Genomic DNA, 15,000 nt, shown 5'->3' on the forward strand with positions numbered 1-15,000 from the left:
CTAGAGTGAAAGCACCGCCAGCATTCAAAAGTGACCAAAACATCAGCCAGGAAGCATAGGAACTGAGAAGTGGTCTGTGGTCCCCACCTGCAGAACCACTCCTTTATTGGGGGTGTCTTGCTAATTGCCTATAATTTCCACCTGTTGTCTATTCCATTTGCACAACAGCATGTGAAATGTATTGTCAATCAGTGTTGCTTCCTAAGTGGACAGTTTGATTTCACAGAAGTGTGATTGACTTGGAGTTACATTGTGTTGTTTAAGTGTTCCCTTTATTTTTTTGAGCAGTGTATATATATTTTTTTCATGTATATATGTTTTTCAATTAAATGCAAATGTATTTCTCCTCAGGTCACAAGAAGAGGAAAAAATCTCGGGAAGGAGACAAGACGCCTGAGGATACATCAGAACAGCCGCTGGTCAAGACCTAGCTGTGTGCGTGTGTGTGTGTGTGTGTGTGTGTGTGTGTGTGTGTGTGTGTGTGTGTGTGTGTGTGTGTGTGTGTGTGTGTGTGTGTGTGTGTGTGTGTGTGTGTGTGTGTGTGTGTGTGTGTGTGTGTGTGTGTGTGTGTGTGTGTGTGTGTGTGTGTGTGTGTGTGTGTGTGTGTGTGTGTGTGTGTGTGTGTGGTGTATATGGACTAACTGCAGGCCCTCACACAATCATCAACAGCCTTTTTTCTTCCTCTTTTTGATCGTTTGTCAGACATTTCTGCAACGTTTGTCAGACGTTCCGGTCCCTAGTTGACCACTCTCAGATGTCACAACCAACAGACGTTCTAAAGGGAAACAGAAGGATATAACAGCACATAGAAAAGATAGAGCTCATCTCCCCCTGACACCCCCACAGTCTCTGATCTTAGACAGCACCAAATGGGAGGAACTAACTGAACCAGCGGGACGGAAGCTACCATGTCATCCTGAACCTGGGGGTTTTTTCTTCTTGAATGTTTCATGTCTAAGTGGCTAATGGATTTGAAGACGAAGAACGTCAGGAGAAGAGAGGTGGATTTTGGTTTATGCCACTGTCAACATTTAATTCACCCCCTCCTTACAGAATAATTGAATTGGCCCTGTTGGAGCTGTGGCAAGGAAACCAAAGACTATGTTGATATCATCAGTGCACAGAAGAATATTCACCATGCAAATGTATGAAGATCTCATCCATTCCTTCTTCAGGACGTTTTTATGGATGCTGTATCACTTGTGTTATTTGATAGTGAATGTTTATTACTATTCTCTTCTATCCTCTTTCCTATCTACTGTCTAAGGGGTGAATCCTAACTTTCATTTGAGTGGATTTTCATGCATTGATATCAATGGGAGACTAAGTGAAAATTCTATTTAGGATTCACACCGAGGTTCACTTGTCAGCATGGACTCATGCTATAGTGGTGTAAGGGGTTTAAAAGGACATGAGATGGTTTGGGTTTTAATGCCTTACTAAGAGAAAATCTCCAGTCTGCATGTTTTAAAGTACTGGCTGAGCATCATGTAGATCTCTATTCTCTCAGCCCAACTGTTATCACAACGCCCTCAAATGGTGGGTATGAGAACGGACCAGTCTCTTCCAAATGATGTATATGAGCAATACTGAAACACTTTTACACAGTTGTGAGCGGGACACATCCAAAAGACGGTACTAATGTAGGATATGCCATTAGGAAACATCTGTTGTAGAGAATACATTTCTTATTTGATCTGACACCGTAAGACCCATGTGTCTCTCTCTCTCTGGATTAAGACCACGGGGTGTGTCTCTGCTCTGACTGGGTTTGTGCCGATTCAGGTTCGTGCCACTGCACCACAGTGGGGGGAGAAAGATGGGGGGAGGAGAGAGAGTAGGGAGGGGGATAAAGGGGAGAGGGATAGAGAGAGGAGGGCTAGGGGAGAGGGATAGAGAGAGAATGGTAGGGAGGAGAGGCATAGAAGATGGGGGGCTAGAGGGAGAGGGATAGAGAGAGGATGGCTAGGGGAGAGAAATAGAGAGGAGGGTTTGGGGGAGAGGGATAGAGAGAGGAGGGAGGGGAGGAGAGGCATAGAGGATGGGGGGCTGGGTGAAAAGGGAAACGTGAAGGATGGAGAGAAAGGGTAAAGGGGGAGTGATGCTCTGTGGCTACTGTCATTGGTCAGTGAGGAGGAGGAGAGAAGAGCATCCTTCCTTGGAAAACAGAAAAATTGCTGACTCACTATGCTGCATGGGAGTAGAGGCAACAGCCAATCAGAACCCTCATCCTCTTCTCAGACACAATGGCCCTGTTTTTAACTGGAGTAGGATGAGACTGATTTAAGGTCAGTTTTCTTGTTTTTCACCTCAATGGTTAGGGTTAGGATTTGGGGAGGGGAAGCTGATTCTAGATCAGTGCTTGTCAGCAACGTCTATATGGAGGTATTTTAACACACTGCATTTTTAAAGTGCTTTTTGTCTCAAAAATGGTCCTAAATTGAAATGGATAAATTGGACAGATCGTCAGGTCTGGAGAACACTGGTGTATGGGGAGAGAGTGGCACCTACACAGAAAGTAATACAGAGATATATCTTTTTATAGAAGAGAAATGCATATATGAGAGATGTATTGTAGATATTAGAGTTTATAATGACTTTATGGGTACAGTATGTTCAAATGACTACTCTGGGCATTTTAACAGGGGAAAAATCCGAGGGGTTTTGCATTTAAAAAATGTACAGAATTAAAAAGATTCACAAGTTTCAGCCGTCTGACCTTTTAGTGTTCAGACTTTGAACAATACTGTTTTTGTTTATTCCAGTTGCTGACCGTTATTACGCAGGGCCCGGAGTTTTTTCTTGTCAGGTTAGGAATAACTCTGGGCCATAGTTATTACTAATGTCTTAAGGACAAATGGCACCGTAAGGAACATCCCCACTGTGGGATTGAGTGTCCCACAGTGGACCCCAGGAAGAGGAGCTGCTACTTTCACAACAGGTCATTGGAAACCTAATAAAATACCCAAAACCCATCTGTGCGCAGTAAATGACCTGCTGGATGTTGATGAACGGTGGCAATTCAACACGGAGAATCTTTTTGGAAATGAAAACGGAAAACGGCGGCTGATATTCTGTGGTCAGAGGCAGTAGGTCGATCAGTCAGCCGACCGGTGCTTTTCACCGTTCGTTGGCAGAGTTTAAAACTATATTAAAAACAGCCATGTACACAGGTAGAGGAAAAAAGGAGAAATTACATTCAGTTTAGTACACGATTCATCATTTATTATTAGCTGTATGAATGTACATACAGGATGTCAATATAACCATGGCGATCCAATGACGTGCGGCTGTGTGTTGGAAGACCAACCGTAGGTGTACAGTCAACAAAACATCACAACAAATACAGAACCGTTAAAGGCGGAGATTAACAATCCTTCATAAGCAGCATTATCATGAACAGGAGTGTTTTATCACACCAAGTACATGCCTGACACGGAAACTAAGCCACAGAGGTTTAAGTGGTTCAACTATTACCACAGTAGTGGTATGTGCTTTTCCTATAGGACATATCTGCATATAGCTGCTCAAATGTTTAGAAAAGGAACCAGTTGCATATAAAACACGTTCAGAAGCATTGTGGTTGTCTGTAGATCGGTCTGGGGGCTCGTATGTAGAACACAGAATCACACAATTCATTTTACACAAACTTTTCAGTCAACTTCTGGCATTGCTTCACTTTCAAGTGTTCTGAAACATTTCTTAAAAAACAAAGTGCACACAGTCATCTTTTATACATTTTCAAAACCGGAAATGGCACAATAAAATAAATAAAAAGGCAACATAACGATGGCCAGCAGAGTGATATACTTGGACTAGAGGTCTGCGTTCAGATTGTTTAAAGATGGCTCAGTAATCTGAGGAGGAGAGAAGATGGACAGACACCAGTTATACTGTTGATCATTAACATTGATTGTTGTGAACACGTGTCATATCATCGCTCTTCTCCATTTTACAACCAATAGATGGTTAGAGCGCTGCTTATAGAGAAAGGATGTGTTGTCACAGAAGGGGGTGCTTGACGAGACCACATGTGACAGTTAACAGTACTTCCTGTGGTGGACAGGAAGCAGGAAGTAGCTGGATGTGGAGGGCGGGGCCTTACTGGACCTTGGACACTGTCTCGTGGATGGACTCTGCGACATAGTCGATGTTCTTGGAGGTGAGACCACACATGTTGATACGACCGCTGGCCATCAGGTAGACATGCTTCTCCTTAATCATGTACTGCACCTGCTTAGCTGTAGGGAGGAAGGAGAGGGAGGGAGGAAGAGAGGGAGGGAGAGAGGGAGGGAGAGAGGGAGGGAGGAAAGAGGGAGGAAAGAGGGAGGGAGGGAGAGAGGGAGGGAGAGAGGGAGGGAGGGAGGGAGGAAGAGGGGGAGGGAGAGAGGGAGGGAGGAAGAGGGGGAGGGAGAGAGGGAGGGAGAGAGGGAGGGAGGAAAGAGAGGGAGGAAGAGGGGGAGGGAGAGAGGGAGGGAGGAAAGAGAGGGAGGAAGAGAGGGAGAATGTTATTAAAATGACAGTCAACTGTGTGTTGATCATGTAATCAATCTGCTTAGCTGTAGACTGTAGGGAGAGAGAGAGAGAGAGAGGAAAAATAGTTGTAGAATTGTATCCGTGTGTGAGGATCTGTGTGTGTAGTTGAGCTCTGTAACTTACTGGGAAACTTCCATTAAAAACGCAGTCTGGAACAAGCGCCAGTCTCATAATGCCCAGGACACCGTTTCATATTTTAGCCCCCAAAAAAAAAACACCCGGTCAAAAGTGTAACTACATGTGCACAGATTATGACCGGTGTGCTTGGATGTGCCTGCGTACATGTCTGTGTGTTGGGGAAACTCTTACGGTTGAGTCCGGTGAAGCTGAACATGCCGATCTGCTGGGTGATGTGGTCCCAGGTGCCAGGCGTCCCCAGAGCAATGAGCTTAGCCTTCAGCTGGTCTCTCATCAACAATACACGATCAGCCATGGTCTTTACATTACCCTTCCTACAGGAGAGAGAGAGAGAGAGAGAGAGTTGGTTAGTTTAGCCTTCAGCTGGTCTCAACAGGACATTACCCTTCCTACAGCCCACGGGAAGTGGAACAGCTTCAACACTCTATATCACTGATCTGAATGGGAACGGCAGTCTTAAAACAAATCTGCCACCAACAGAACGTGGCTTACAACAATCCCCAATAAGGAAGCACAGTTATTAATGTACAACAATCCCCAATAAGGAAGCACAGTTATTAATGTACAACAATCCCCAATAAGGAAGCAGAGTTATTAATGTACAACAATCCCCAATAAGGAAGCAGAGTTATTAATGTACAACAATCCCCAATAAGGAAGCAGAGTTATTAATGTACAACAATCCCCAATAAGGAAGCAGAGTTATTAATGTACAACAATCCCCAATAAGGAAGCAGAGTTATTAATGTACAACAATCCCCAATAAGGAAGCATAGTTATTCATGTACAACAATGGAGCAGTTGTCAAAACTTGGACTGTACCATTCAGTGAACTCCTCAGGGTTAACTTAGCAGGCCATGCTGTTGGACTGTACCATTCAGTGAACTCCTCAGGGTTAACTTAGCAGGCCGTGTTGTTGGACCGTACCATTCAGTGAACAGATCGGGGTTGTTGAGTGTAAAGGGTTATATTTTTGACCGTACCATTCCATGAACAGATCGGGGTTGTTGAGTGTAAAGGGTTATATTTTTGACCGTACCATTCTATGAACAGATCGGGGTTGTTGAGTGTGATGGCTACGATGCGCGCCCCCTGGGAGGGAGGGTTGGACCAGGTGGTCCTGACGATCTTCTCCATCTGGGACAGAACACGGGTCAGGTTGTCTTTATCCTGGGCCACTACCGTCAGGTTACCAACACGCTCATCTGGAGGGGGAAGGAACAAAATGGACGATTAGCGTCACAGAGAGTTTGAGAGGAAAAATGTAAGCAAAAACTCTGAAATGTGGCCATTGGACCACAGCCGCAGACTGTGTGTGTGTGTGTGTGTGTGTGTGTGTGTGTGTGTGTGTGTGTGTGTGTTACATGTTTGTGTCCATGTATAATATATGCCATTTAACAGACATTTTAATCCATTTTACATATGGGTGGTCCCGGGAATTGAACCCACTATCCTGGCGTTACAAGCACCATGCTCTACCACCGGAGACACAGAGGACCAGGATGTACGTGTCTGTCTATAGACTCACTGTAGAGGCCAAAGTTCTTGGAGAAGGACTGGGCACAGAGCAGCTCAAATCCTTCAGAGACAAAGTAGCGGATGGCCCAGGCATCTTTATCCAGACTGCCTGATGCAAAACCCTGGTAGGCTGAGTCAAAGAACACAAACAGCTTTCTCCTCTGGAGGGAGGAGAAGGGACACAGAGAGAGGAGGGAGGAGAAGGGACACAGAGAGAGGAGGGAGGAGAAGGGACACAGAGAGAGGAGGGAGGAGAAGGGACACAGAGAGAGGAGGGAGGAGAAGGGACACAGAGAGAGGAGGGAGGAGAAGGGACACAGAGAGAGGAGGGAGGAGAAGGGACACAGAGAGAGGAGGGAGGAGAAGGGACACAGAGAGAGGAGGGAGGAGAAGGGACACAGAGAGAGGAGGGAGGAGAAGGGACACAGAGAGAGGAGGGAGGAGAAGGGACACAGAGAGAGGAGGGAGGAGAAGGGACACAGAGAGAGGAGGGAGGAGAAGGGACACAGAGAGAGGAGGGAGGAGAAGGGACACAGAGAGAGGAGGGAGTGAGAAGGGACACAGAGAGAGGAGGGAGGAGAAGGGACACAGAGAGAGGAGGGAGGAGAAGGGACACAGAGAGAGGAGGGGAGGAGAAGGGACACAGAGAGAGGAGGGAGGAGAAGGGACACAGAGAGAGGAGGGAGGAGAAGGGACACAGAGAGAGGAGGGAGGAGAAGGGACACAGAGAGAGGAGGGAGGGAGAAGGGACACAGAGAGAGGAGGGAGGAGAAGGGACACAGAGAGAGGAGGGAGGAGAAGGGAAAGAGAGAGAATTGAAAGGGAAGAAAGGAAAAACAAAAAGTTACCCCAAAATATAAAGGAGCCAGATGGATAATGGGTTGGGATGATGAGATGTCCGTTCCCCTGGGGAGTATTCATTAGTCGCAGAACAGAAACTATTTCATCCAAATGGAAAACTTTTTGCAATGAAAACTAGAGTTTCTATTGAACAAATTCAGGTAGGTCCGTACCCGTTTGGTTCCGTTTGGTTCCTAGTGAATACATTCCTGCTGTCTCCCCTGTCTCACCTTCATGACCTCAGCGATCGTCTTCCATTCGTCAGGCGTGGGGGTCTGTCCCCGTGGGGTTGTGGGCACAGGCATGAAGCACAAAGATAGAGTGTTCTGGAGCATTCTGACAAAATAACACACACCCACATCAATTATCAACAACAGGATTAGGGATGTGCATTTGAAAGATTGTCTGCGTTCAAGTAATCTCATGAAAATGATTTTGAGTAGTCAAATGTTAGCCTGAACGGGGCTGATGGCAAAACAGTCTGCAGTATTACTAGTTGTTTTGATACACAACTGAAAACCAAACTGAAATATTAATGCAAGACGCTCATTCACAGCTTGTTGTAGCCTAAATCATGCATGATGTCACTCTAACTCAAGTCCCTCACCCACCCTCCCTCCCTCCCTCCTCCTTACCCCTCCCTCCTCTCTCTCTCCATCCCCCTCCCTCTCTCTCTCTTCCATCCCCCTCCCTCCCTCTCTCTGCATCCCCCTCCCTCCCTCTCTCTGCATCCCCCTCCCTCCCTCTCTCTGCATCCCCCCTCCCTCCCTCTCTCTGCATCCCCCTCCTCCCTCCCTCTCTCTCCAATCCCCCCTCCCCTCCCTCTCTCTGCATCCCCCTCCCTCTCCCTCTCCTCTGCATCCCCCTCCCTCCCTCTCTCTCATCCCCCTCCTCCCGCTCTCTCCATCCCTCCCTCTCTCCATCCCTCCCCTCCCTCCCTCTCTCTCCATCCCCCTCCCCTCCCTCTCTCTCCATCCCCCTCCCTCCCTCTCTCTGCATCCCCCTCCTCTCCTCTCTCTCTCTCTCCCTCCCCCTCCTCTCCCTCACTCTCTCCCTCCCCCTCCCCCTCCCTCTCTCTGCATCCCCCCTCCCTCCCTCTCTCTCCATCCCCCTCCCTCCCTCCCTCTCTCTCCATCCCCCCTCCCTCCCTCTCCTCTCCATCTCCCCCTCCCTCCCTCCTCTCTCCTATCCCTCCTCCCTCCCTCTCTCTCCATCCCCTCCCTCCCTCCTCTCCCTCTCTCTCCTTCTCTCTCCATCCCCCTCCCTCCCTCTCCTCTCCATCCCCCTCCCTCCCCCTCTCTCTCTCTCTCTCCAGCCCCCCTCTCTCTCTCTCTCTCCATCCCCCCTCCCTCCCCTCTCTCTCCATCCCCCTCCCTCCCTCTCCTCTCCATCCCCCTCCCTCCCTCTCTCTCCCATCCCCCTCCCTCCCTCTCTCTCCATCCCCCTCCCTCCTCTCTCTCCATCCCCCTCCCTCCCTCCTCTCTCCATCCCCCTCCCTCCCTCTCTTCTCCATCCATCCCCCTCCCTCCCCTCCCTCTCCATCCCCCTCTCACCTCCAGGTCATCCATTATACCAGTCACGTCCAGGCCTTTCTTTGCACCATCCCAGTAGTGGTAGGGGGCGGATATCTTTAAACCCAGCATCAGAAAACACTGCATTGTGGTTCTCTATAGGGGGAGAGAAGAAGGAGAAAGATGGCGAGGAGGAGGAGGTGGTGGAGAAGAGGGTATTTGTTCAGTATGTTGTGCTCTTAGGGGGATGATGACTCAATAGAAGTAGAATGTGTTTATTGTGCATCTGCTGCTGTGTCTCAGTTATCTAAACGGTCCTTATTGGTTATCTGGTTATCTAAACGGTCCTTATTGGTTATCTGGTTATCTAAACGGTCCTTATTGGTTATCTTGTTATCTAAACAGTCCTTATAGGTTCTATGGAACCCAGGACTCCCTGGAAAATCCTGGCTAAACAAATTCCATGTAAATGAGTTGGTTGTAGCTCTGCCCACTGACCCCAGGTTGGCGCGGAGACGTAGACGGGCCGCGTGGCCGTGTTGTTGGTGCCGTTGTACCAGCGCCTCAGAAACTCCGCCCCGATCCTCAACGCACCGGTACCTCCCAATGCCTGGACCGCTCCCACCTGGAAAGAGAGAGAAAACGTCAACATTTGGGCAAGGCAAAGGACTGTGTGTTTCCCAGTCCTACTGCTCCCTACTACTCATCCCCCAGGATGTGTGTGTGTGTGTGTGTGTGTGTTGACGTCCACCCCACGATTGTAGAATTTGAGTTACAGGAAGTAGAATTTAATTCAGTGCAATTCAGAGAAATTCGACTGAGTCATGGAACATGAGTTATATTGAATCTGACAGGTCACACTTCCAGATACCAAATAATATATCACTTTTCCCTGGAAACAATGTTCATCAACTCTTTAACCTCAGTGCTTAGAATAGCCCATTACATTTCCACCAACCATTTCATTTGTTTGGCTTCTTTTTGAAGGCCTCAGGGTCAACTTGAGGGTTGAAGTAATGCTGGGAAATGTAGTATTTCCCCCATATTTAACAAAATGTAAGTGATTAATAAAATATAACAACATTGAATCTTCACATACAGGTTTCGTTTTCTTTGATGATACATTTTAAGATGTTGTCCTGAAAATTGATTGTTTTATATGCATGTATATAACCACGTAAGATGTGTACTTGTATAGACGACACCTAATATAGAATAGCCATTTGAAATTAATAGAATTTCACTCAATTCTATTTCCTTTAAATAAAATTGTAATTCTGTATTCTCTTTACGACTTCAATTCAATCATTTTATGGCAATTTATGAGGCATTCTCAATTCAATTCTTCCCAACTCTGGTATGTGTCTATGTATATAGACGTGTCCCTCCCTCCTACCTACCCTCCCGTCCTTGATGGCGGGGCTGTCATCGCCCAGGGCCACCTTGGAGGCAGCAGAGCGGAGCTCAGGGAGACCCAGGATGGGAAGATACTCGTGGTTCAGACTGCTGTCCTCCACTATCATCTTCTCTACCTTCTTCACTACGGGCAGGACCCATGGTAGACAGTCATCTGTACGGTAGGCTGAGAGAGAGAGAGAGAGACATTATATACTGTATCTAACTCTCTATCTAGGCAGGACCCATGGTAGACTGTCATCTGTATACAGGGCTCCAGAGTGGCGCAGCGGTCTAAGGCACTGCCTCTCGCACTGAGATGCGTCACTACAGACCCTGGTTCGATTCCAGGCTGTATCACAACCGGCCGGGATTGGGAGTACCATAGAACGGCACACAACTGGCCCAGCATCATCCGGGTTAGGGTTTGGCTGGGGTAGGTTGTCACTGTAATTAAGAATTTGTTCTTAACTGACTTGCCTAGTTAAATAAAATGTTTTATAATACACACTGTACATGTCTGTCTGTCTGTCTGTCTGTCTGTCTGTCTGTCAGCCTGCCTGTCTGTTAGCCTGCCTGTCAGCCTGCCTGTCTGTCAGCCTGCCTGTCTGTCTGTCAGCCTGCCTGCCTGTCTGTCTGTCTGTCAGCCTGCCTGTCTGTCTGTCAGCTAGCCTGCGTAGGCAGGACCAATAGCAGGCACCAGGCAGTCATTTACTGTAGGCTGGAGAGACAAAAACAAGTATTACAGAGAGTACAATAGCCTAGTTATAATAAGCCTACTTCAAAATGTTGATGGTTGACACCAAAACAACCTTTCATAATTACCAGTAGCAGGCTGCAGCCATAGTGCAGCAGTATGTTCACTTCATGCAGTCTGCGGTCACACCCTGCTCTGCTGGAGGTCACCCTGGCCTGAACAATAAGTGTGTGTGTGTGCGCGCGCACACACAATCCTGTACATGTGACTTCCGAGGAGCTTCATTTCCCTCTCTAAGGAAAGCCTTCCAATTTCTCTCCTTGTCAGTCCAGGCCAGTGCGCTCTACCATTGAGGATCAAATTACAGCCGTTGATATTCAGTTACCAAAGTTCACAACAAATAGCTAGCCTCGCTGGCTGGTGTAGCCCTGGTTTAGACTAAGGGGAAACTACAGACATGTAGGCCAGCTGGTTAGAACCTACTTTCATTGTTGTTTTTTTCCCCTTCCTGCAGTTCATTAACATACCAAATACTGATTCATCAAGGTCACCAGACAAGCCCAACTAGTTTTATTATAATAGTTCCACAACACACCTGGTTTCTACTAGCATCTGTCTCTCACTGCCAACAACAACCAGTCGATATTTTCCCAGGAGTCCAGTGTGGTGTTGTGTTATGAGGCCCTTGGCTCTAGGTTCTGTAGCTACTACCGAGGGAGTAAGACCAGAAGTGACTTTTCCTAGCAGGTTGAGTTAACCCCATCCCTTTTCCTAGCAGGTTGAGTTAACCCCATCCCTTTTCCTAGCAGGTTGAGTTAACCCCATCCCTTTTCCTAGCAGGTTGAGTTAACCCCATCCCTTTTCCTAGCAGGTTGAGTTAACCCCATCCCTTTTCCTAGCAGGTTGAGTTAACCCCATCCCTTTTCCTAACCTAAGTCTTCTAACCTGCTACGTACATTTCCCCACCCTGCTGAGTAAACTCTCCTTATCTGCTATGAAAAAGTAACTTCCAGTCGTAGCTGTACTCCTAGGTTCCCCAACTGGGTCATTTGTTTTTGGGGGGGGGGGGGGACCTAGCTCCAAATGATTTTGGAAATCTGTTCCAAAGTATTCCCACGCACAATAGTGAAATATGTGATCATATGCAAATACGTGATTATGTTCTAGTCAAATATTATATCTGTTTGGGCTTCTTGCCGTCTACAAATGACTTGTAATTATGTTCCACCATCGGCTCAGGAAAAACAATGGTCCCGGTGTAGAATCTAGTTGATGATCCCTGCTGTTCTCCCTCTAGTCAGAACCGTTGTTCACCTGTCTGTGTCCGTCTTTGTGAATTTAACAGAGCGTGGTTTGGGGAACAGGTTGAAACAGTGAGTGAGGAAATACAATCATGTATTCCCTACAGCCTTGGCATTGGAAGAACTGGAAGGGATGACAATATAACCTAGTAGTGAAGGCAGAGTGATCTATTCCAAACCCAACACACGCATAACTACCTGTTCTGTACTGCATCCAGCAATTATTTTCTTTCCATCAGCTACAAAGCCCACTGGTCATAGAGATTCAATTCCTAATTATATGGCAGTGGTATTCAGACCTCATCTACAATGGTATTCAGACCTCATCATCTACAATGTTTAGGAATGACCACAGACCTTTTGGAAGGTGTGTCACCCCACGTCACCAGTCATATGATGACTGAGTTCGAACTAAAGTTTAGTTTATAATACGCTTCTATTGCGGACTGCCTGATCTGTTCTGTATGGACCGCACGGGTTCTCGTAGAATCAATCGTGAGGTCACATTGCTTCCCAGTGTCCACCAAATGTCAAACTCCAGAATGAGCAGCGTTTTATAAATGCTTTCATACTGCAAAGCATAACATGTAAATCATGATAGATACTAGCTAGTTGCCCCTGTATTAGCAGAAAACTATAGCTGATATGCGCTTGCTGTCAAACTTCGACTACTCTGTTAGCCTGCATGCTAACGAGGAAGGTCAAAGCCATGTTAGTTGGCAAGCATTCTAATGTCATGTTACTCAAACTAGTGCCCGTGGTCAAAGCAGTTTACCCGTCTGTGTTGCAAATTCTAAACGTAAGTGAGCATAGCTTGTTGGAGCTTCTCTTTCTTACCTCCGACTCCCAAATTCACCTTCTGCGCGTGAGTGTCCTCTCTGAAATCGGCAGTCAGTTTAAAAACGGCCACTGGAGGGGCTTGAGGTACTTCGGCGAATATAGACATGATTATAACGGATCCCGGTACAGAGCAGGAGAAGGGGAGAGAGTCGTTCTTGTTCAGTACCTCACCGGTAGGCTGCAGCGGAGAGACAGGCGAGCTTCACCTTCAACGCACTACAAGGTGCCGCTGTGAAACAGGAAAGAATAACTAAGTCCGTCCGGGTCACGGATTTTTGGAATCCTTCAGAATAAAAGTCCCACCCTGAATCCTAAATGGTCACCAATTGTTTTGTGTGTGTTCTCATATCATTTATTGCACTGTACGTTGTGTTGCAGTGAAAGGGGGGGTCCATTTTACTCAGACTTCTATTTTCCAAATCTACAGAGTTTACACCCAGAGGGGCGTCCTGCTCCTTTTTACTGTACAGGTAATTGTGTACTACGGTGCAGTATGTCCAATGTGAAAAACGTACTGAACTTCGTGCAATACGAATGCGCTAATTAACAATGGGATTTAAAAGTATTTTCTGAAGTTGATTATTGTAATTATTATAATAATATTATTAATATTGTTATTAATAGTAGCATTATAAATAATGTTTTGTTATTTGTATTACTGTTGTTACCATGATAACTATCTAGTAATAATTACTTGCTGTAAACAATCATGTCAACGCTATAATATCATTTGTGCTATAAAGGCGATTCACTTTATTGATTTTTCCATATTGTTAAACTAAATTTGAAGTCTGCTAACATTTCCTCATAACATGTTACGAATTTATCATATTTTTCACGATCTTCATTGCAGGACATTTATTTAGGAAAAAGCCGAGGTAACGGTCTAATTCTTGCTAAGTATTGCTTATTCTTTCTGGCGGAACGGAGGTCTACAAGGCAAGCTGGAACCAATGTCTGGAACGGGCGTCAACCCAATGACCAATGAGATAGCATGGAATACTGACCGGGGCTGCGAGACAGCCAATGAGAGCCAAGCATCTGAAAGGCCAAGGGCTTGTGCAGCTGTATGGCTGTGCACATGGAAATTATTAGGTTGTTTGAACAGGTGATATCAAAGCAACTGGATATAATTTTAGATGCTGTATGTTGATATTTATTTTAGCTACTGTACTTTATCAAACATATTGTATCTGACATTTTAGGAAAATATCATAATTGTGGCTTCAGTCCCGAGAGCAAATTAGCCACTGTCTGCAAGTGACTATACAGGAGATTATGAATAGATTCATAAAGATTAAATTACATCAAAATAAATAGCATAATGAGTAAACATAGTTCTGAATGTTTGATTACGGGCTATTAAACATATGCAATTCCTCTTTGCTCCACAAGATGTCAGCCTTAGCTAGCAATGCAAGATGTGCTGTCATTTTATCCCAGGGTTTTCCAACCCTGTCTTTGCCTTTAATAAATATGCAGCTCCAAAAATTGTTTGGTGACCAAGAATATTAACTGTTTACTTTGCAAGCTCACCAGCAATGGGGCATCAAGCAACAATAGGCCTACTGGTCCAGCATAGGCCTACTGGTCTTTTGGTATGTACAATTTGCTTGAAATTGATCATTTAATTATAGAGCTTGCATTTGGAATATGTTGTTCAAATTCATTATTACACAATCAAAATAAAGAAATGGGCTGTCTGGTAGCCTCAATAAATAGACACAGATTTTTAGTTGAACAAGTCATTGCATGTATCGATTTTTTTTTACTTGACTTGAGACTTGACTTGAAAAAACCTGTGACGACTCAACTTGACTGGCTTTAGAATGCATGACTTGGACTTGACTGGCTCTTAGAATGCATGACTTGGACTTGACTGGCTCTTAGAATGTATGATTTGGACTTGACTGGCTTTAGAATGCATGACTTGGACTTGACTGGCTCTTAGAATGCATGACTTGGACTTGACTGGCTCTTAGAATGCATGACTTGGACTTGACTGGCTCTTAGAATGCATGACTTGGACTTGACTGGCTTTAGAATGCATGACTTGGACTTGACTGGCTCTTAGAATGCATGACTTGGACTTGACTGGCTCTTAGAATGCATGACTTGGACTTGACTGGCTCTTAGAATGCATGACTTGGACTTGACTGGCTCTTAGAATGCATGACTTGGACTTGACTGGCTTTAGAATGCATGACTTGGACTTGACTGGCT

At 45.9% G+C, this 15,000-nt stretch overlaps 2 protein-coding genes across 2 annotated transcripts in view; one reads left to right on the forward strand and one right to left on the reverse strand.

Annotated features, from left to right (window-relative positions):
- The window catches only part of LOC106591176 (metal transporter CNNM1), a 20,647-nt gene extending 20,089 nt beyond the window's left edge, over positions 1 to 558 (forward strand). The window contains 1 exon segment of the mRNA XM_082958685.1: positions 352 to 558. Coding sequence (XP_082814811.1) covers positions 352 to 431 — 80 coding nt within the window. The 3' untranslated portion in view covers positions 432 to 558.
- Positions 559 to 3,203: 2,645 nt separating this feature from the next.
- On the reverse strand, positions 3,204 to 13,028 carry LOC106564367 (aspartate aminotransferase, cytoplasmic). The gene is given in 11 exon segments (XM_045690924.2): positions 3,204 to 4,241; positions 4,846 to 4,988; positions 5,715 to 5,880; positions 6,204 to 6,354; positions 7,264 to 7,305; positions 7,307 to 7,369; positions 8,587 to 8,652; positions 8,654 to 8,700; positions 9,043 to 9,169; positions 9,945 to 10,126; positions 12,775 to 13,028. Coding segments are annotated over 11 exon segments (1,236 nt in total). The 5' UTR covers positions 12,884 to 13,028; the 3' UTR covers positions 3,204 to 4,101.
- Positions 13,029 to 15,000: the final 1,972 nt, after the last annotated feature.

This window comes from Salmo salar, chromosome 12 (assembly GCF_965601325.2).
Source record: "Salmo salar chromosome 12, fSalSal1, whole genome shotgun sequence".
Lineage (NCBI taxonomy): Eukaryota > Metazoa > Chordata > Actinopteri > Salmoniformes > Salmonidae > Salmo > Salmo salar.